Source organism: Zonotrichia leucophrys, unplaced genomic scaffold, assembly GCF_028769735.1.
Source record: "Zonotrichia leucophrys gambelii isolate GWCS_2022_RI unplaced genomic scaffold, RI_Zleu_2.0 Scaffold_58_302659, whole genome shotgun sequence".
Classification (NCBI taxonomy): Eukaryota; Metazoa; Chordata; class Aves; order Passeriformes; family Passerellidae; genus Zonotrichia; species Zonotrichia leucophrys.
This window is the reverse complement of record NW_026992263.1, coordinates 108,373-129,138: the sequence shown is the minus strand read 5'-3', so window position 1 is coordinate 129,138 and position 20,766 is coordinate 108,373. Positions and strand designations below refer to the sequence as shown.

The window sequence follows — 20,766 nt, the reverse complement described above, 5'->3', positions numbered from 1 at the left end:
ATCCCACAGGTGGGACAGGTGAGATTCTCTCAGGTGAGACCCCACAGGTGAGACCCCCCCCAGGTAAACCAGGTAAGAACCTCCCAGGTGACCTCACCTGCCTCAGGTGTGCCCCCCCCAGGTGAGACCCCCCCCCAGGTCCCCCCTTACCTGTCCCAGGTGCCCCCACCTATCTCAGGTGAGAATCCCCTCCAGGTGTGACCTCACCTGTCCCAGGTGTGTCCCAGGTGTGTCCCAGGTGTGTCCCAGGTGTGTTACCTGTCCCAGGTGTGTCCCAGGTGTGTCCCAGGTGTGTCCCAGGTGTGCCACACCCTCACCTGTGTGCCGTGGCCTCTCCCAGCACTCTCCAGGTGTGTCCTTACCTGTCCCAGTGTGTCCCAGGTGTGTCCCAGGTGTGTCCCACCCTCACCTGTGTCCCCGTGGCCTCTCCCAGCACCCTCCAGGTGTCTCCCTTCTCCAGCACCTTCACCTGTCCCAGGTGTGCCCTTACCTGTCCAGGTGTGCCCTCACCTGTGTCCCCGTGGCCTCTCCCAGCACTCTCCAGGTGTGCCCTTTCCTGTCTCACCTGTCCCAGGTGTGACCTCACCTGTCCCGGGTGTGTCCCCTTTACCCGCCCAGGTGTGTCCCTCTCACCTGTCCCAGGTGTGTCCCAGCCTCACCTGTGTCCCCGTGGCCTCTCCCAGCACGCTCCAGGTGTGTCCCTCACCTGTCCCAGGTGTGTCCCAGGTGTGCCCTTACCTGTCCCAGGTGTGTCCCAGGTGTGCCACACCCTCACCTGTGTCCCCGTGGCCTCTCCCAGCACCCTCCAGGTGTCTCCCTTCTCCAGCACCTTCACCTGTCCCAGGTGTCCCCACCTGGGCGCTCCCAGGGCCAGGCCCCAGGTGCGCCCCAGGCTCAGGGGCGTGGCCGCGTAACCTGCGCAGGTGGCACGGGGGGGTTTGGGGGGTTCAGGTGAATTTTTGGAGATTTTTGGGGTGATTTTTGGGGGATTTTCAGGTGAATTTTTGGGAGAATTTTCAGGTGAATTTTGGGGGATTTTCAGGTGAATTTTGGGGAAATTTCAGGTAAATTTTTGGGGATTTTCAGGTGAATTTTTGGGAGAATTTTCAGGTGAATTTTGGGGGATTTTCAGGTGAATTTTTGGGAATTTTCAGGTGAATTTTGGGGGATTTTCAGGTGAATTTTGGGGAATTTTTAGGTAATTTTTTGGGGGATTTTCAGGTGAATTTTTGGGAGATTTTCAGGTGAATTTTGGGGAGATTTTCAGGTGAATTTTGGGGGATTTTTTTGGGGTAAATTTTGGATATTTTCACGTAAATTTTGGGGGATTTTCAGGTGAATGTTGGGGGATTTCAGGTGAATTTTGGGGCATTTTCAGGTGAATTTTTTGGGATTTTTTTGGGGTAAATTTCGTGGATTTTTCAGGTAAAATTTCGGGGATTTTTCAGGTAAATTTTGGGGCATTTTCAGGTGAATTTTGGGGTTTTTCAGGTGAATTTTTGGGAGTTTCAGGTAAATTTTGGGGCATTTCAGGTGAATTTTTGGGGATTTTTTTGGGGTAAATTTCGGGGATTTTTCAGGTAAATTTTGGGGCATTTCAGGTAAATTTTGGGGGATTTCAGGTGAATTTTGGGGCATTTTCAGGTGAATTTTTTGGGATTTTTTTGGGGTAAATTTCGTGGATTTTTCAGGTAAAATTTGGGGCATTTCAGGTGAATTTTGGGTGTATCCAGGTGTCCCTTACCCAGGTAAGCGTCCCTGGCGCCCTCCAGGTGCGCCCCAGGTGTGCCCGGCCGGGGGGCGGAGCCATTGAGGAACTCGGGCTCGGCCCCGCCCCCGCCGTAGGCGAAGGCTCCTCCCGACCAATCAAAAGCTCCGACGGCGCCCAGGACGGGGCCGGCCTGGGGAGGGGTCAGGGGTCAGCCAGGGGTCAGCCAGGGGTCAGTTGGTCAGTGGTCACTCAGTGGTCAGTTGGTCAGTGGTCACTCAGTGGTCACTCAGTGGTCAGTTGGTCACTCAGTGGTCACTCAGGGATGGTCAGTTGGTCACTCAGTGGTCACTCAGGGGTCAGTTTGGTCAGTGGTCACTCAGTGGTCAGTTGTCATTCAGTGGTCAGTTGGTCACTATGGATGGTCAGTGGTCACTCAGTGGTCAGTGGTCACTCAGCGGTCAGTTGGTCACTCAGTGGTCAGTGGTCACTCAGCGGTCAGTTGGTCAGTTGGTCACTCAGTGGTCAGTGGTCACTCAGTGGTCAGTTGGTCAGCGGTCACTCAGTGGTCAGCGGTCACTCAGTGGTCATTTGGGCACTCATGGTCAGTGGTCAGTGGTCACTCAGTGTCAGTGTCAGCGGTCAGTTTGGTCACTCAGCGTCAGTGGTCACTCAGGGTCACTCAGTGGTCATCAGCGGTCACTCAGTGGTTCAGCGGTCAGCGGTCACTCAGTGGTCACTCAGTGTCATGGTCACTCAGTGGTCAGTTGGTCACTCATGTACGGTCAGTGGTCACTCAGCGGTCAGTTGGTCACTCAGGTCCAGTGTCACTCAGGTCACTCAGTGGTCACTCAGTGGTCAGTTGGTCAGTTGGTCACTCAGCGGTCACTCAGTGGTCACTCAGTGGTCAGTGGTCACTCAGTGGTCACTCAGGGGTCACTCACCGGGCTCAGGGTGGCGCTGATCCCGGCCTGCGCCATCTCCAGCTGGCACAGGAGGCACTCAGTGGACGGGGTCTCTGGACGTAGGGCATCAGTGGGCACAGGTGTTTAACTGCCCCCAGGGTTTAGTGCCCCAGGTGCCCCCCAGGGTGTGTTGACTGCCCCAGGTGATGCCCAGGTCCGTCGCCCATAGGAGTGTATTTTGGGTATATCCAGGTGTGCCCAGGTGTATCCCAGGTGTATCCCAGGTGTCCCCAGGTGTATCTTGGGTATCCCCAGGTGTGCCCAGGTGTATTTTGGGTATCCCCAGGTGTATCTCGGGTATCCCTAGGTGTGCCCAGGTGTATTTTGGGTATATCCAGGTGCCCCCAGGTGTGCCCAGGTGTATCTCGGGTGCCCCAGGTGTGCCCAGGTGTATCCCAGGTGTGCCCAGGTGCATCCCAGGTGTGTCCCAGGTGCCCCCAGGTGCGCCCAGGTGTATTTTGGGTGTGTCCAGGTGTCCCCAGGTGTGCCCAGGTGCGCCCAGGTGTGTCCCAGGTGCCCCCAAGTTTATCTCAGGTGCGCCCAGGTGTATTTCGGGTATCCCCAGGTGCGCCCAGGTGTATTTCGGGTATCCCCAGGTGTGCCCAGGTGTATCTCGGGTATCCCCAGGTGCGCCCAGGTGTATTTTGGGTGTATCCAGGTGCCCCCAGGTGTATCCCTGGTGTATCTCAGGTGCCCCCAGGTGCACCCAGGTGTATTTTGGGTGTGTCCAGGTGCCCCCAGGTGTATCCCAGGTGTATTTTGGGTATCCCCAGGTGTGCCCAGGTGTATCCCAGGTGTATCTCAGGTGCCCCCAGGTGTATCCCAGGTGTATTTTGGGTGTGTCCAGGTGCCCCCAGGTGTGCCCAGGTGTATTTTGGGTATATCCAGGTGCCCCCAGGTGTGCCCAGGTGTATCCCAGGTGTATCTTGGGTATCCCCAGGTGTGCCCAGGTGTGCCCAGGTGTATTTTGGGTATCCCCAGGTGTATCCCAAGTGTATTTTGGGTGTATCCAGATGTGTCCCAGGTGTATCCCCAGGTGCGCCCAGGTGTATCCCAGGTGTATTTTGGGTATCCCCAGGTGTCCCCAGGTGTATCCCTGGTGTATCTCAGGTGCCCCCAGGTGCCCCCAGGTGTATTATGGGTATATCCAGGTATCCCCAGGTGTATTTGGGTACCCTCGATGGCGAAGATCTTCTCCTGGAGCTGGCTCTGGATGCCGGCCAGCGCAGAGAAGTTGTCCACGCGGAACAGGTGATCCTGGGCGGGGCTGGACGCGATCACCTGCAGCTCCCGGTGCAGCTCCGGCCGCCGGAACGACTCGCCCACCTGCACGGACAGGTGAGGGGGCGTGGACACGTGGGATGGATGGACATGGATGGACACAGACAAACAGGTGGACATGGATGGACAGGTGGGATGGATGGACAGGTGGGATGGATGGACATGGATGGACAGGTGGGCGTGGATGGACATGGATGGACAGGTGGGATGGACAGGTGGGATGGACAGGTGAGATGGACAGGTGGACATGGATGGACAGGTGGGATGGATGGACAGGTGGACATGGATGGACATGGATGGACAGGTGGGCGTGGATGGACATGGATGGACACAGACAAACAGGTGGACATGGATGGACAGGTGGACATGGACAGGTGGACATGGATGGACAGGTGGACATGGACAGGTGGACATGGATGGACATGGATGGACAGGTGGGATGGACAGGTGGACATGGATGGACAGGTGGGATGGACAGGTGGACATGGATGGACAGGTGGACAAGTGGGATGGACATGGATGGATAGACATGGATGGATGGACAGCTGGACATGGATGGATGGATGGATGCAGATGGACAAGTGGACGTGGTGGACACGGATGGACAGGAGAGATGGAGATGGACACAGTGGACATGAATGGACAGGTGGACATGAACAAACAGGAGAGATGGACATGGATGGACAGGTGGACGTGGTGGACACGGACAAACAGGTGGACATGGATGGACAACTGGACATGGATGGACATGGCTGGATGGACATGGATGGATGGACAGCTGGACATGGTGGACATGGACAAACAGGTGGACATGGATGGACAGCTGGACATGGATGGATGGAGATAGATGGACACGGATGGACATGGATGGACACGGATGGACAGCTGGACGCTGTCCGCACTGACCCCGATGGCGTAGCGAGTGACCCTCATGGCGTCGGCCTCCTTGATGACCTCTGGGTAGTCCAGAGAGTCACCGAGCTTCTCGCCATCGGTCACCACGATCAGGATGCGCCGGGCGTCCGGCCGGGCCCCGCGGCCGGGCCCGAACATCTGCCTCCTGAGGGTCAAAGGTCAGCGGTCAGTGTGGCCGGAGGGCAGCGGTCAGTGCGGCCGGACACAGGCAGGGGAGAGGTCAGTGGTCAGTGGAGCTGGACATGGCTGGGGTAGTGGTCAGCAGTTATTGGTCAGTGGGGTCAGTAGTCAGTGGGGTCAGCAGGGTCAGTGGTCAGCAGTCAGTGGTCAGCAGGGTTGGATGTCAGCAGTCAGTGGTCACTCACAAGACGTGCTGGATGCCCGTGGCCGTGAAGGCGGCACCGGTCAGTGCCGGACATGGCCAGAGTCAGTGGTCAGTGGGGTTAGTGGTCAGTGGTCAGTGGTCAGTGGTCACTCACAGGACGTGCCGGATGCCCGTGGCCGTGAAGGTGGCACTGGTCAGTGCCGGACATGGCCAGAGTCAGTGGTCAGTGGTCAGTGGGGTCAATGCTCAGTGGTCAGCAGGGTCAGCGGTCAGTGGTCAGTGGTCACTCACAGGACGTGTAGGATTCCGGTGGCCGTGAAGGCGGCACCGGTCAGTGCCGGACATGGCCAGAGTCAGTGGTCAGTGGGGTTAATGCTCAGTGGTCAGTGGGGTCAGCAGGGTCAGCGGTCAGTGGGGTCAATGCTCAGTGGTCAGTGGGATTAGCAGTCAGCAGGGTCAGTGGTCAGTGGTCAGCGGGGTTGGATGTCAGCGGTCAGTGGTCACTCACAGGACGTGCCGGATGCCCGTGGCTGTGAAGGTGGCACCAGTCAGTGCCGGACATGGCCAGAGTCAGTGGTCAGTGGGGTTAGTGGTCAGTGGTCAGTGGTCAGCGGGATTAGCAGTCAGCAGGGTCAGTGGTCAGTGGTCACTCACAGGACGTGCAGGATTCCGGTGGCCGTGAAGGTGGCACCAGTCAGTGCCGGACATGGCCAGAGTCAGTGGTCAGTGGGGTCAGCAGGGTCAGCAGTCAGTGAGGTCAGTGGTCACTCACAGGACGTGCTGGATGCCCGTGGCCGTGAAGGCGGCACTGGTCAGTGCCGGACATGGCCAGAGTCAGTGGTCAGTGGGGTCAGCAGGGTCAGCAGTCAGTGAGGTCAGTGGTCACTCACAGGACGTGCCGGATGCCCGTGGCCGTGAAGGTGGCACTGGTCAGTGCCGGACATGGCCAGAGTCAGTGGTCAGTGGTCAGTGGGGTCAGCAGGGTCAGTGGTCAGTGGGGTCAATGCTCAGTGGTCAGTGGTCAGTGGTCACTCACAGGACGTGCCGGATGCCCGTGGCCGTGTAGGTGGCTCCGCGCAGCTGCTGGACATTGTCCAGGAGGCGCCAGGGGTCCGGAACCTTCCGGAACTCGGTGAAGTCAAAGTGGTCTTCGACTTCGTGGGAGAACTGCGTCAGGGAGAACTGGACAGATGGACAGCGAGTGACCACCCCAGCGGTCACTCCGGACATCACCCGGCCACCAACGGTCATCGTTCAATGAGCAACTCGATGAGCATGGGCAGTGGTCAGTGGTCAGTGGTCATGGAGATGAATGACGCCTGATGACCATTGGGTGGTCAGTGGTCATGGAGATGAGTGACCCAAGATGGCCACTGGGTGGTCAACACTCAAGGTCAATGGAGATGAATGACCCAAGATGAGCGATGACCATTGAGTGGTCAACACCCAAGTTCAATGATGACCGATGACCATTGATGGATCACCACTCAATGTCCATGATGACCAATGGCCATTGGGTGGTCACCACCCAAGGTCAATGATGACCAATGGTCAGTGGGTGATCAAAGTCAATGATGACCAATGACATTGAGTGGTCAACACTCAATGTCCATGGGGATGAATGACCAAGGATGACCAATGACATTGAGTGGTCACCACCCAAGGTCAATGATGACCAGTGCTCATTGCATGGTCAACGCCCAAGGCCAATGATGACCAACAGCCATTGGGTGGTCAACACTCAAGGCCAATGATGACCAATGACCATTGAGTTGTCAAAGTCAATGATGACCAATGACCATTGAGTGGTCACCGCCCAAGGTCAATGATGACCAATGGCCATTGGGTGGTCACCGCCCATCCCAGGTGAGGTCACCTGTACCAGGTGTGCCCAGGTGTGTTACCTGCCCAGGTGTGTTACCTGCCCAGGTGTGTTACCTGCCCAGGTGTGTCCCAGGTGCGTTACCTGCCCCAGGTGTGCCCCCAGGTGTGCCCAGGTGTGCCCAGGTGCGCCCAGGTGCGTTACCTGCCCCAGGTGCCCCCAGGTGTATCCCAGGTGCGTTACCTGCCCAGGTGCCCCCAGGTGCCCCCAGGTGCGTTACCTGTCCAGGTGCGTTACCTGTCCCACGTGTTTTACCTGCCCAGGTGCGTTCCCTGCCCAGGTGTGTTCCCTGCCCAGGTGTGTCACCTGTCCCAGGTGCCCCCAGGTGTGTTACCTGTCCCAGGTGTGTCCCAGGTGCGTTACCTGCCCAGGTGTGTTACCTGTCCCAGGTGTATCCCAGGTGTATCCCAGGTGCCCCCAGGTGCCCCCAGGTGCGTTCCCTGCCCCAGGTGCCCCCAGGTGCCTCCAGGTGTGCCCAGGTGCGTTCCCTGCCCAGGTGCGTTCCCTGCCCAGGTGCGTTACCTGCCCCAGCTGTGCCCAGGTGTATCCCAGGTGTGTCACCTGCCCCAGGTGTATCTCAGGTGTGTCCCAGGTGCGTTACCTGCGCGTCGGCGCCCCGGAAGCGCCGCATCACGGCGCCAATGAACGTTTTCATCCTCCCGAAGTCGTCTCTGGCAATGCTGCCCGAGCCGTCCATCAGGAAGGCGATGTCCATCGAGGGCTTCGGACACTCTGCGGACACAGTGACCACCCCTGAGTACCACTGACCACCACTGACCACTGACCGCCACTGACCGCGGGCGGGAGGGACCGGAATTTGGGGTGAAATCTCAAAAAAACCCAAATTTTTGGGGGTTCTACGTTGTCGATGTCTTGCAAAAGAACCACGATGACCACGGGGTGGTCAGTGGTCAGTGTCCATGGTCAGTGGTCAGTGTCCATGGTCAGTGGTCAGTGTCCATGGAGATGAATGACCCCAGATGACCATGGGGTGGTCAGTGGTCAGTGTCCATGGTCAGTGGTCAGTGTCCGTGGTCAGTGGTCAGTGTCCGTGGAGATGAATGACCCCAGATGACCACTGGGTGGTCAGTGGTCAGTGTCCATGGAGATGAATGACCCCAGATGACCACGGGGTGGTCAGTGTCCATGGTCAGTGGTCAGTGTGCATGGAGATGAGAGACCCCAGATGACCACTGGGTGGTCAACGCTCAAGGCCAATGATGACCAATGGTCATTGAGGGGTCACCACGCAATGTCCATGGAGATGAATGACCCCAGATGACCATGGGTCATTGGGTGGACAATGGTCAGTGTCCCTGGCCCCAGATGACCACAGGGTGGACAATGACCATTGGGTGGTCACCACTGAAGGTCCATGATAACCAATGACCACTGGGTGGCCAGTGGTCAGTGTCCCTTGGCCCCAGCTGCCCAGTGGTCACTCAGTACTTCCCAGTGGTCACCCCTCAAGGTCAATGATGGCCAATGACCACTGGATGGACAATGGTCAGTGTGCCTGATCCCAGATGACCCCAGATGACCACTGGATGGTCACCACTCAATGTCCATGGCCCTGATGACCCCAGCTGACCCCTGGGCACTCAGTGGTCAGTGTCCTGGGCCCCAGATGACCCCTGGGCACTCAGTGGTCAGTGTCCTGGGCCCCAGATGACCCCTGGGCGCTCAGTGGTCAGTGTCCCGGGCCCCAGCTGACCCCAGCTGACCCCTGGATGGACAATGGTCAGTGTCCTTGGCCCCAGCTGACCCCAGATGACCCCTGGGCGGTCAGTGGTCAGTGTCCTGGGCCCCAGCTGACCCCAGCTGACCCCTGGGCGGTCAGTGGTCAGTGTCCTGGGCCCCAGATGACCCCAGCTGACCATTGGGTGGCCAGTGGTCAGTGTCCTGGGCCCCAGCTGCCCGGTGGTCAGTGTCCTGGGCCCCAGATGACCATTGGGCGCTCAGTGGTCAGTGTCCCGGGCCCCAGATGACCCCAGATGACCCCTGGGCGGTCAGTGGTCAGTGTCCCAGGCCCCAGCTGACCACCCAGTGGTCAGTGTCCCTGACCCCAGCTGACCCCAGCGGTCAGTGGTCAGTGTCCTGGGCCCCAGCTGACCACCCAGTGGTCAGTGTCCCTGACCCCAGATGACCACTGGATGGACAATGGTCAGTGTCCCTGACCCCCGATGACCATTGGGCACCCAGTGGTCAGTGTCCTGGGCCCCAGCTGACCCCTGGATGGACAATGGTCAGTGTCCTTGGCCCCAGCTGACCCCTGGGCGGTCAGTGGTCAGTGTCCTGGGCCCCAGCTGACCCCTGGGTGGTCAGTGGTCAGTGTCCCTGACCCCAGATGACCACTGGATGGACAATGGTCAGTGTCCCGGGCCCCAGCTGACCACTGGGTGACCAGTGGTCAGTGTCCCGGCCCCAGCTGACCCCAGATGACCATTGGGCACTCAGTGGTCAGTGTCCCTGGCCCCAGCTGACCCCAGCTGACCATTGGATGGACAATGGTCAGTGTCCCTGACCCCAGATGACCATCCAGTGGTCAGTGTCCCGGGCCCCCGATGACCCCAGATGACCCCTGGGCGCTCAGTGGTCAGTGTCCCGGGCCCCAGCTGACCCCAGCTGACCCCTGGATGGACAATGGTCAGTGTCCCGGGCCCCAGCTGACCATTGGGCGCTCAGTGGTCAGTGTCCTGGCCCCAGCTGCCCGGTGGTCACTCGGTACCTGGGAAGGCGTCCGGCAGGCTCCGGACCGGCCGCAGCCGCGTGTCCAGCTGGACGCAGAAGCCGTTGAGGTGGACGTTGACCCCGCACACCTGGGGCGAGGAGGGGCCGCACACCTGGACACGGATTCACCTCAGAAACGGCGATTTTGGTTAAAAACCCCCCGGGGCGGAACTGGGGGGCTCCACCACCGTGAGGTTCATAAAAAATACAAATTTTGGGGAAAATCTCCAAAAAAACAAATTTTGGGGTTCCACCACCGTGAGGTTCATAAAAAATACAAATTTTGGGTGAAAACTCCCAAAAAAACCAAATTTTGGGGTTCCACCACCGTGAGGTTCTTCAAAAAATACAAATTTTGGGTGAAAACTCCCAAAAAAACAAATTTTGGGATTCCACCTCCTTGAGGTTCTTCAAAAAATACAAATTTTGGGTGAAAACTCCCAAAAAAACAAATTTTGGGGTTCCACCACCTTGAGGTTCTTAAAAAAACAAATTTTGGGGAAAATGTCCAAAAAAATTCAATTTTGGGGTTCCACCACCGTGAGGTTCTTCAAAAAATACAAATTTTGGGGCAAAATGTCCAAAAAATTCCAATTTTGGGGTTCCACCACCGTGAGGTTCATAAAAAATACAAATTTTGGGTGAAAACTCCCAAAAAAACCAAATTTTGGGGTTCCACCACCTTGTGGTTCTTCAAAAAATAAAAATTTTGGGTAAAATGTCCAAAAAAATCCAATTTTTGGGGTTTTACCTTCTTGATGTCCCTCAAAAAAGAAAATTTTGGGTGAAACCACCAAAAAATTCAATTTTTGGGGCTCTACCTCACAAGAACCTCGGTTTTTGGGTGAAACCTCCAAAAACCAAAATTTTGGAGTTCTACCTCATAGAAAACCACAAATTTTGGGGCAAAACCACCTAAAATCCCAAATTTTGAGGTAAAAACTCCAAATTTTGGGGTAGAACCTCACAAAACCCTCCAAATTTTGGGGTAAAACCTCCTAAAACCTCCAAATTTTGGGGTTAAAATCCCGAATTTTGGGGTAAAACCTCACTCAAATCCCAAATTTTGGGGTAAAACTCACGAATTTTGGGGTAAAAATGCCAAATTTGGGGGTAAAACTCGCGAATTTTGGGGTAAAACTCACAAATTTTGGGAGTAAAACCCCCAGATTTTGGGGTTAAAATCCCGAATTTTGAGGTAAAACCTCACTCAAATCCCAAATTTTGGGGTAAAAGTCGCGAATTTTGGGGTGAAAATGGCCGATTTTGGGTCTCACCAGCGCCGCGTCGTCCCCGGCCGCCATCGCCAACCCCAGCGAGGAATTCCCGGATCCGGAGGGTCCTGGGGGGGGCACGGGTGAGACCCCTCCCCAAATTGGGACCTGAGACCCCTCCCCAAATTGGGGGGCCCGAAATTGGGAGGGGACCCCGAAATTCGGGATCCCAATTTGGGAGGTCTCAGATCCCAATTTGGGAGGGTCTCAGATCCCAATTTGGGAGGGGTCTCATTCCCAATTGGGAGGGGTCTCAGGTACCCCAATTTGGGGAGGTCTCAGGGTCCCCAATTTGGGAGGGTCTCAGTTCCCAATTTGGGGAGGTCTCAGATCCCAATTGGGGAGGGGTCTCAGTCCCCAATTTGGGAGGTTCAGTTCCCATTTGAGAGGGTCTCAGATCCCAATTTGGGGAGGGTCTCATCCCCAATTTGGGAGGTCTCAGTCCCCAATTTGAGGAGGGGTCTCAGTTCCCAATTTGGGGAGGGGTCTCAGATCCCAATTTGGGGAGGGGCCTCAGATCCCAATTTGGGAGGGTCTCAGGTACCCCAATTTGGGGAGGGGTCTCAGATCCCAATTTGGGGAGGGGTCCCCGAAATTTGGGATCCCCAATTTGGGGAGGGTCCAGGGTTCCAATTTGGAGGGTTCAGTCCCCATTGGGAGGTCTCAGTCCCAATTTGAGGAGGGGTCTCAGTTCCCAATTTGGGGAGGGGTCTAGATCCCAATTTGGGAGGGGCCAATCCCAATTTGGGGAGGGGTCTCAGGTACCCAATTTGGGAGGGGTCTCATTCCCAATTTGGGGAGGGGTCTCAGGAACCCCAATTTGGGGAGGGGTCTCAGGGTCCCCAATTTGGGGAGGGGTCTCAGGTCCCAATTTGGGGAGGGGTCTCAGATCCCAATTTGGGAGGGTTCAGTCCCAATTTGGGGAGGGGTCTCAGTTCCCAATTTGGGGAGGGGTCTCAGGGTCCCCAATTTGGGGAGGGGTCTCAGGGTCCCCAATTTGGGGAGGGGTCTCAGATCCCAATTTGGGGAGGGGTCTCAGGTCCCAATTTGGGGAGGGGTCTCAGGTCCCAATTTGGGGAGGGGTCTCAGATCCCCAATTTGGGGAGGGGTCTCAGGTTCCCAATTTGGGGGGGGTCTCAGTCCCATTGGGAATTTGGGGAGGGGTCCTCGATCCCCAATTTGGGAATTGGGAGGGTCTCAGATCCCCAATTTGGGGAGGGGTCTCAGTTCCCAATTTGGGAATTTGGGGAGGGGTCTCACCTGAGATTTGAATTTTTTCGCAATTTTCGGAGCCGAATTTGCAGCCAAAAACGGCCCCGGAGCCGCCGCCGGCGTGGGGAGCCCCCACCAGGAGCCTTTGGGGTGAAATCGGGGGATTTTGGGAAAATTGGGGAAATTTGGGAATTTTGGGGGAAAAAATGGGGAAAAAATTGGGGAAAAATGGGGAAAATTGGGAATTTTGGGGAAAAAATGCGGGAAAATTTGGGAGAATTTGAGGAAATTTTGGGGAAAATTTTGGGGGAAATTTGGGAAATTTTGGGATTTTGGGGGAAAAATGGGGAAAAATGGGGAAAAAATTGGGGAAAAAATGGGGGAAAATTGGGAAAATTTTGGGAATTTTGGGGGAAATTTGGGGAAAATCTGGGGGGAAAATTTGGGGAAAAATTGGGGGAATTTTGGGAAATTTTGGGGAAAAAATGGGGGAAAATTGGGGAAATTTGGGGAATTTGGGGGAAAAAAATGGGGAAATTTTGGGGAAAAATTGGGAAATTTTGGGATATTTTGGGGAAATTGGAAATCTGGGGGGAATTTGAGGTAAAAATTGGGGGAATTTTGGGAAATTTGGGGTGAAATGGGAATAATTGGGGAAAATTTGGGGGATTTTGGGGAAAATTTGGGGGATTTTGGGGGGATTTGGGTTGGATTTTAGGGATGTTTTGGGGTGGTTTTAGGGATATTTTTGGGGGTATTTTAGGGATATTTTGGGGGATTTTAGGGATATTTTTGGGATATTTTTAGGGGATATTTCAGGGATATTTTTGGGCTATTTTGGGGATTTTGGGGATAATTTGGTGGTGATTTTTAGGGATATTTTGGGTGGGATTTCAGGGATATTTCAGGGACATTTTGGGTGAATTCGGGGGATTTTGGGGGGATTTTTAGGGATATTTCAGGGATATTTTGGGATATTTTAGGGGATATTTCAGGGATATTTCGGGGTGAATTTTGGGGTGAATTCGGGGGATTTTGGGGTGATTTTAGGGGATATTTCAGGGATATTTCAGGGATATTTTTGGGGTGAATTCAGGGGATTTTAGGGGACATTTCAGGGATATTTTGGGGTGAATTCAGGGGATTTTGGGGTAATTTTGGGGGGATTTTGGGATATTTTGGGTGATTTTAGGGCTATTTCAGGGTGTTTTTGGGTGAATTCAGGGATTTTGGGGGATTTTAGGGGATTTTAGGGATATTTCTGGGATATTTCAGGATATTTTGGGGTGAATCGGGGGGATTTTGGGGGGATTTTTGGGGATATTTCAGGGATATTTTGGGGTGATTTTTGGGGATATTTCAGGGATATTTTTGGGCTATTTCAGGGGATATTTCTGGGATATTTCAGGGATATTTCAGGGATATTTTTGGGGTGAATTGGGGGGATTTTGGGCGTTACCATCCCGCGCTGCCGCTCCCCAGCTGGGCCACGCTGGTGGGGGGATTTTGGGGATATTTTGGGGTGAATTGGGGGGATTTTGGGGGGGATTTTTGGGATATTTCAGGGATATTTTTGGGCTATTTCAGGGATATTTCGGGGTGAATTTTGGGGTGAATTCGGGGGATTTTGGGCGTTACCATCCCGCGCTGCCGCTCCCCAGCTGGGCCACGCTGGCTCCGAAGGCGCCCCCGGGGTCCCCCCGGAAAACCGCGGGGGTCTCCAGGTCCAGCCCCGCCCCCGCGAGCGCGGCTGGGGGAGGGCACAGTGACGTCACGGAGGGGGGAGGGGACAGTGACGTCATGGAGGGGGGAGGGGACACACCTGGGCGTGGCCTCGATGGCCCCAGGGGTGACCCCAACCCCCCCAATGTCCGTCTGTCCGCCCCGATGTCCGTTTGTCCGTCTGTCCACCCCCAGTGTGACCCCAGGTGTGACCCCCAATGTGACCCTCACTGTCCCCAATGTCCGTCTGTCCATCTGTCCCCAGGGGTGACCCCGATGTCCGTCTGTCCGTCCGTCCGTCCGTCGGTCCCCGTCTGTCCCCAATGTCTGTCTGTCCCTTCCAATGTCCGTCTGTCCCCCAGGTGTGTCCCCAATGTCCCCAATGTCCGTCTGTCCATCCGTCCCCCCAATGTCCGTCTGTTCTTCCCCCACCTGTCCCCAATGTCCCCAAGGTCTGAGTGTCCATCTGTCCACCCCAGTGTCCGTCTGTCCCTCCGCCCACCCCAACCTCCCCAATGTCCGTCTGTCTGTCCATCCATCCCCAGTGTCCCCAATGTCCCCAATGTCCATCTGTCCCTCAGGTGTCCCCAATGGCCGTCTGTCCACCCCAATGTCCGTCTGTCCGTCCGTCCATCCATCCCCACCTGTCCCCAAGTGTCCCCAATGTCCATCTGTCCACCCCAATGTCCATTTGTCCATCTGTCCCCAACCTCCCCAATGTCCGTCTGTCTGTCCATCCATCCCCAATGTCCCCAGTCCCCCATGTCCATCTGTCCGTCTGTCCCTCAGGTGTCCCCAGTGTCCGTCTGTCCATCCCCACCCCAATGTCCACGCCAATGTCCATCTGTCCGTCTGTCCCCAATGTCCCCAATGTCCGTCTGTCCCCCCCAATGTCCCCCAATGTCCATCTGTCCGTCCGTCTGTCCCACCTGTCCCCAATCCCAGTGTCCCTCCCCAATGTCCGTCCGTCTGTCCACCCCAATGTCCGTCTGTCCCTCAGGTGTCCCCAATACCCCAGTGTCCGTCCGTCCGTCCGCACCTGTCCCCAATGTCCATTTGTCCATCTGTTCCCCCCAATGTCCATCTGTCCGTCCGTCCGTCCCCACCCATCCCCAATGTCCCCAATGTCCATCTGTCCCCCAGGTGTCCCCAATGTCCCCCAATGTCCGTCTGTCCATCTGTCCGTCTGTCCGTCCGCACCTGTCCCCAATGTCCCCAATGTCCATCTGTCCGTCTGTCCCCCAGGTGTCCCCAATGTCCGTCTGTCTGTCCCCAATGTCCGTCCGTCCGTCCCCACCTGTCCCCAATGTCCATCTGTCCGTCTGTCCCCCAGGTGTCCCCAATGTCCATCTGTCCATCCGTCCATCTGTCCGTCCGCACCTGTCCCCAGCAGCGCCAGGAGCTGCCCCGGTCCCATCGCGGCTCCTCCAAAAAAAAAAAACCCCAAAAAAATGAAAAAAAACCCCAAAAAAAAGCGGAACTGGGGGTGGGGGTGGGGGAGGGGCAGGAAGGGGTGGGTGGGGGAGGGGCGGGGGTGAGGGAAATTTTGGGGCCCAAACGGCGCCAAAAAAGGGCAAAAAAAACCCAAAAGCGCGGGGGGGGGGGATGGGGGGCGGGGACGGACGGACAGACGGACAAGGCGGCGGTGACGTCACAGGCGCGTGGGAAAGGAGGAAGGAGCCGCTTCCCGCGGTGGGGGAGGGGCGGGAGGGGGGGGATGGGGGCTCTGTCCGTCTGTCCGTCCGTCTGTCCGTCCGTCCCCACTGTCCATCTGTCCGTCTGTCCGTCCGTCCGTCCCTCCCAACTGTCCGTCTGTCCATTCCCTGTGTCCGTCTGTCCGTCCCCAGTGTCCGTGCGTCCATCCCATCTGTCCGTCCGTCCGTCTGTCCATTCCCTGTGTCCGTCTGTCCGTCCCCAGTGTCCATGCGTCCATCCCATCTGTCCGTCTGTCCGTCCGTCCATTCCCCCGTGTCCATCTGTCCATTCCCCACGTCTGTTTGTCCATCTCTCTGTCCATCCGTCTGTCCGTCACACCCGTCCATCCCCTCTGTCCGTCTGTCCATCCCCTCTGTCCCTCTGTCCGTCCCAGCTGACCACCCCCGTGTCCATCTGTCCGGCCGTCCACTCCCCACGCCTGTCCGTCCATCTGTCTGTCCCCCTGTGTCCGTCCGTCCTCCGTGTCCATCTGTCCATCCGTTCCCTGTGTCCATCTGTCCATCCGTTCCCTGTGTCCATCTGTCCATCCGTTCCCCGTGTCCATCTGTCCATCCATTCCCATCCTACAGAAAGGGGCGTGGCTATGCAAATAAACACAATTAACACCGGCGTGTACCTTTAAGGGAAGGCGTGGCTATGCAAATCATCCCATATAACACCAATATACAGCTTCTAAAGGGAGGCGTGGCTATGCAAATCATTCAATTAACGCTTACACATAGTTCTTAAAGGAGGCGTGGCTATGCAAATCAGATCTTTTCACACTAATATACCCATTCTAAAAGGAGGCGTGGCTATGCAGATCATCTTCTTTACGGCCTAACTATAGTTTCTACGAGGAGGCGTGGTTATGCAAATCACGTTCTTTAACACTAATATAGGGTTTCTAAAGAAGGCGTGGCTATGCAAATCACCCTCTTGAACACCAACCTATCGCTTCTAAAGGGAGGCGTGGTTATGCAAATACTCTCCATTTATACCAATACATCGCTTTTAAACATAGGCGTGGCTATTCAAATCAGCCCTATTACAGCCAATACACCGTTCCTACGTGGGGGCGTGGCTATGCAAATCGCTGCTTTACCCACACGCCCCGCGGCGCGCCGCACCGGAAGTAGAACAGCCGTGAGGGGAGGAAGAAGGCGGAAGTGCCGCCACAAAATGGCGGCTCCCGTTCTGCGGGTCCCGGGGCTGCTCCCGCCGCTCCGGGCCCCTCTGCGGGGCTGTCCCGGTCCGTGCCAGTGCTCGGGGAGACCGGGAGGGGCGTGGCCATGCAAATCAGCTCATTATACACTAATTAATGCGTTTCTAAAGGGTGCCCGGTTTTGCAAAGGGGCGCCGTTAACGCGAATACGGCGTTTCTGGCGGGGCGTGGTTATGCAAATCACCATTTACCCAGATAGCTGTTTATACAGCGAGGAGGCGTGGCTATGCAAATCATGCCTTTACCCACATTTCCCTGCGCCGCGCCGGAAGTAGAACCCGTGAGGGGAGAGGAAGAAGGCGGAAGTGCCGCCACAAAATGGCGGCTCCCGTTCTGCGGGTCCCGGGGCTTCTCCCGCCGCTCCGGGCCCCTCTGCGGGGCTGCCTCGGCCCGTGCCGGGTCCCGGGGAGCCCCGGGGCGGTTCCGGTCCCGGCTCCGGTTCCGGTTCCGGTCCCGGTGCGGGCCATGGCCGGGCACAACCGCTGGTCCAAGGTGCGCAACGTGAAGGGGCCGCGGGACGCGGAGCGGAGCCGCCTGCTGGAGAAAATGGCGCGGATGCTGCGGGCGGCGGCCAGAGGTGGCGCCGGAGTGTCGCGATAGGGAGGGGGGGGTGAGGGGGACGCGGGGGTGTCGCGATAGAGGGGGAGGAGGGGGTGGGGGTGCATGGGGATGTCGTAATAGAGGGGGGATATCGCGATATGGGGGGTGGGAGGGGAGCAGGGGGTGTCGCGATAGAGGGGGAGGAGGGGCTGATGGGACACTGGGATGTCGCGATAGAAGGGGAGAAGGGGGTGATGGGACACTGGGGTATCACGATATTGGGATATTGGAGTATGGGGACATCCGGCTGTCGGGATATCGCGATATGGGGCTGTTGGGACACCGGGATATCGCGATATTGGGACACTGGGCTATCGGGATATCACGATATGGGGCTATGGGGACATTGGGCTATCGGGATATGGCGCTATCCTGACATCAAGCCAGGGCAATATTGCGATACATCACAATATATCGTGATATATCGCGATATGGGGCTATGGGGACGCTGCTCTATCGCGACATATCGCGACATGTCCCGACAGAGGGCGGCGCGGATCCGGCGCTGAACCCGGGGCTGGCGGCCGTGGTGGCGCAGTGCCGGACACTGAACGTGCCCAAGGCCACCATCGAGGGGGCGCTGCGGTCAGTGCGGGTGAGTGACCACTGAGTGACCACTGAGTGACCAATGAGTGACCACTGACCATCCCTGAGTGACCACTGACCCCCCAGTGCCGGACACTGAACGTGCCCAAGGCCACCATCGAGGGGGCGCTGCGGTCAGTGCGGGTGAGTGACCACTGAGTGACCACTGAGTGACCACTGACCATCCCTGAGTGACCCCTGAGTGACCACTGACCCCCCCAGTGCCGGACACTGAACGTGCCCAAGGCCACCATCGAGGGGGCGCTGCGGTCAGTGCGGGTGAGTGACCACTGAGTGACCACTGAGTGACCACTGACCATCCCTGAGTGACCACTGAGTGACCCCTGAGTGACCATCCCTGAGTGACCAATGAGTGACCCCTGAGTGACCACTGACCATCCCCATTCTAATGGGAATTAAACGATGACATCATTGCCTCATTTGCATAACCACACCCCTTCACCATAAAAGGTCCCTGGGGCGGAGCTGAGAACAATAAGGATGATGTAATGCTGTTAATTTGCATAGCCACACCCCTTTATGCAAAACCAGGCTGGAGGCGGGATCCTGAAACCACACACGGTGATGTAATGGTGTTAATTTGCATAGCCACACCCTTTTATGTAAATATTGAGCTGGAGGAGGGGCTGGGGAGTGAGAAGGATGATGTAATTGGGTTAATTTGCATAGCCCCGCCCCTTTAGGCACAAAGATGGGGTGGGGGCAGAGCCATAAAAGTGATGTAATGGGCTGATTTGCATAACCACGCCCCCATGGAGGGGTCAATGACTACTGAGTGACCAATGACTGACCAATGGCTGACCATTGACTGACCATTGAGTGACCACTGAGTGACCTCTGACCCCTCTCTCCGGCCACAGGAGCGTCCGGCCGGGGCGGCGCCATTGCTGCTGACCGCTCGGGGCCCGGGGGGGTCACTCGTCCTGCTGGACGTCCGAACCGACAACGTCCGGCGGAGCCAGGCCGAGCTGCGGACACTGCTGCAACGCCACGGGTCAGTGCGAGTGACCGCTGAGTGACCACTGACCCCTATGGGGGGGGGGTGAGTGCTGGGTGACCAATGAGTGGCCAATGAGTGACCACTGGGTGACCACCGATTGACCACTGGTCACTATGGGGGTGGGTAACCATTGAGTGACCACTGAGTGACCACTGGTCACTATGAGGGGGGTGACTGCTGGGTGACCAATGAGTGACCACTGAGTGACCACTAAGTGACCACTGGTCAGTCTGGGGGTGGGTGACCACTAAGTGACCACTGAGTGTCCCTCACTGACCACTGGTCACTCAGGGAGTTGGTGACCACTGCATGACCCTTGAGGACTCTGAGTGACCACTGGTCAGTCTAGGGGTGGTGACCACTGCATGACCAATCAGTGACTAACGAGTGACCACTGAGTTACCAATGAGTGACCACTGGGTGACCCTCACTGACCCTGAATGACCACACTGACCACTGTCCATTTGGTCACTCAGGGCCACGCTGACCCCTGATGTCCACCCCGAGTTCCAGGCCGTGGGCGTGGTCCGAGTGTCCGGCCGGACGCTGGGCCTGGAGGCCGCGCTGGACGTGGCCGCAGTGGCCGGAGCCCAGGACGTGACCACGGCCGGAGACGAGATCCAGGTGGGTGGATGACCACGGCTGTGGTCACTCTGCGGTCACTCATTGGATGACCACAGCTGTGGTCACTCTGCGGTCACTCATTGGATGACCACAGCCGTGGTCACTCTGCGGTCACTCTGTGGATGACCACAGCTGTGGTCACTCTGTGGCTGACCACTGCAGTGGTCACTCTGCGGTCACTGCTTGAGTGTCCCCCTGGTGGTCATCGGTCACTTCTGGGGGTGGACAGTGACCGGTGACCACTCCCACTGACCCCTTGACCTTTCCATTGACCCCTTGACCACCCCAAATGACCACTCCTGATGACCACTGACCCCTTGACCACCCCAGTGACCATTCCCACTGACCACTGGTCACTTCCTGACCACTCCCACTGACCCCTTGACCCCCCCGAGTGCCCGCTGACCTTTGCCCTTTGCCCTTTGCCCTGTCCGCAGTTCCTGTGCGCGCCCTCGGCCCTGGGCAGTGTCCAGCAGGGCCTGGTGGCCGCAGGGCTCCGGCCGATTGCGGCCGCCGTCCAGTTCCGGCCGCGGTCAGCGCTGGCCCTGCCGGACGGTCCGAGGGCCGCGGCCGAGCGGCTGCTCCGCGCTCTGGCCGAGTGGCCGGACGTCCACGCCATCGTCCACAACGTCCAGGACATCCCGGCGGTCACTCCCGGCGGTCACTCGGCTCCGGACACGACGGACAGCGGTCAATAAAGGTGTGAGATGTGGTCATTTGGAGTGGTCATTCGGGGTGGGCAAGGGGTCAGTGGGGTGGTCGGTGGTCACTCAGGGTGGTCAGTGGTCATTAGGAGTGGTCAGTGGTCATTGGGATGGTCAAGGAGTGACCAATGGTCAGTGGTCATTCAGGGTGGTCAGTGGTCATTGGGGTGGTCAGTGGTCATTGGTCACTCAGGGCGGTCAGTGGTCACTCACAATGGTCAGTGGTCATTCAGGGTGGTCAGTGGTCATTGGGGTGGTCAGTGGTCATTAGGGGTGGCCAGTGGCCATCCCAGTGGTC

General features: G+C 57.1%; 2 protein-coding genes across 2 annotated transcripts in view; one reads left to right on the top strand and one right to left on the bottom strand.

The window, feature by feature from the left end:
- The window catches only part of LOC135460554 (integrin alpha-X-like), a 39,439-nt gene extending 24,008 nt beyond the window's left edge, over nucleotides 1-15,431 (bottom strand). The window contains exons 1-12 of the mRNA XM_064737442.1: nucleotides 15,395-15,431; nucleotides 13,931-14,042; nucleotides 12,341-12,435; nucleotides 11,084-11,148; nucleotides 9,805-9,919; nucleotides 7,678-7,808; nucleotides 6,231-6,376; nucleotides 4,861-5,014; nucleotides 3,798-3,999; nucleotides 2,653-2,726; nucleotides 1,745-1,901; nucleotides 776-915 (exon numbers count right to left, since the gene is read on the bottom strand). Of these exons, the coding sequence (XP_064593512.1) occupies nucleotides 776-915; nucleotides 1,745-1,901; nucleotides 2,653-2,726; nucleotides 3,798-3,999; nucleotides 4,861-5,014; nucleotides 6,231-6,376; nucleotides 7,678-7,808; nucleotides 9,805-9,919; nucleotides 11,084-11,148; nucleotides 12,341-12,435; nucleotides 13,931-14,042; nucleotides 15,395-15,431 (1,428 nt within the window). The remainder of the gene's footprint in view (nucleotides 1-775; nucleotides 916-1,744; nucleotides 1,902-2,652; nucleotides 2,727-3,797; nucleotides 4,000-4,860; nucleotides 5,015-6,230; nucleotides 6,377-7,677; nucleotides 7,809-9,804; nucleotides 9,920-11,083; nucleotides 11,149-12,340; nucleotides 12,436-13,930; nucleotides 14,043-15,394) is intronic.
- Nucleotides 15,432-17,209: 1,778 nt separating this feature from the next.
- Nucleotides 17,210-20,480, top strand: LOC135460575 (translational activator of cytochrome c oxidase 1). Its single transcript, XM_064737464.1, has 5 exons — nucleotides 17,210-17,511; nucleotides 18,020-18,129; nucleotides 19,001-19,134; nucleotides 19,617-19,764; nucleotides 20,202-20,480. Exons 1-5 carry the CDS (start codon nucleotides 17,253-17,255, stop codon nucleotides 20,460-20,462), a joined length of 912 nt encoding a protein of 303 aa, XP_064593534.1. The 5' UTR covers nucleotides 17,210-17,252; the 3' UTR covers nucleotides 20,463-20,480.
- The last annotated feature ends 286 nt before the right edge of the window (nucleotides 20,481-20,766 follow it).

Bases quoted from the DNA above. Each gene is read 5' to 3' on its own strand.
- LOC135460575 (XM_064737464.1), top strand. From the start codon at position 17,253: ATGGCGGCTCCCGTTCTGCGGGTCCCGGGGCTTCTCCCGCCGCTCCGG. The intron at 17,512-18,019 runs GTGGCGCCGGAG...ATGTCCCGACAG, and splicing joins GCTGCGGGCGGCGGCCAGAG to AGGGCGGCGCGGATCCGGCG. The intron at 19,765-20,201 runs GTGGGTGGATGA...CCCTGTCCGCAG, and splicing joins CGGCCGGAGACGAGATCCAG to TTCCTGTGCGCGCCCTCGGC.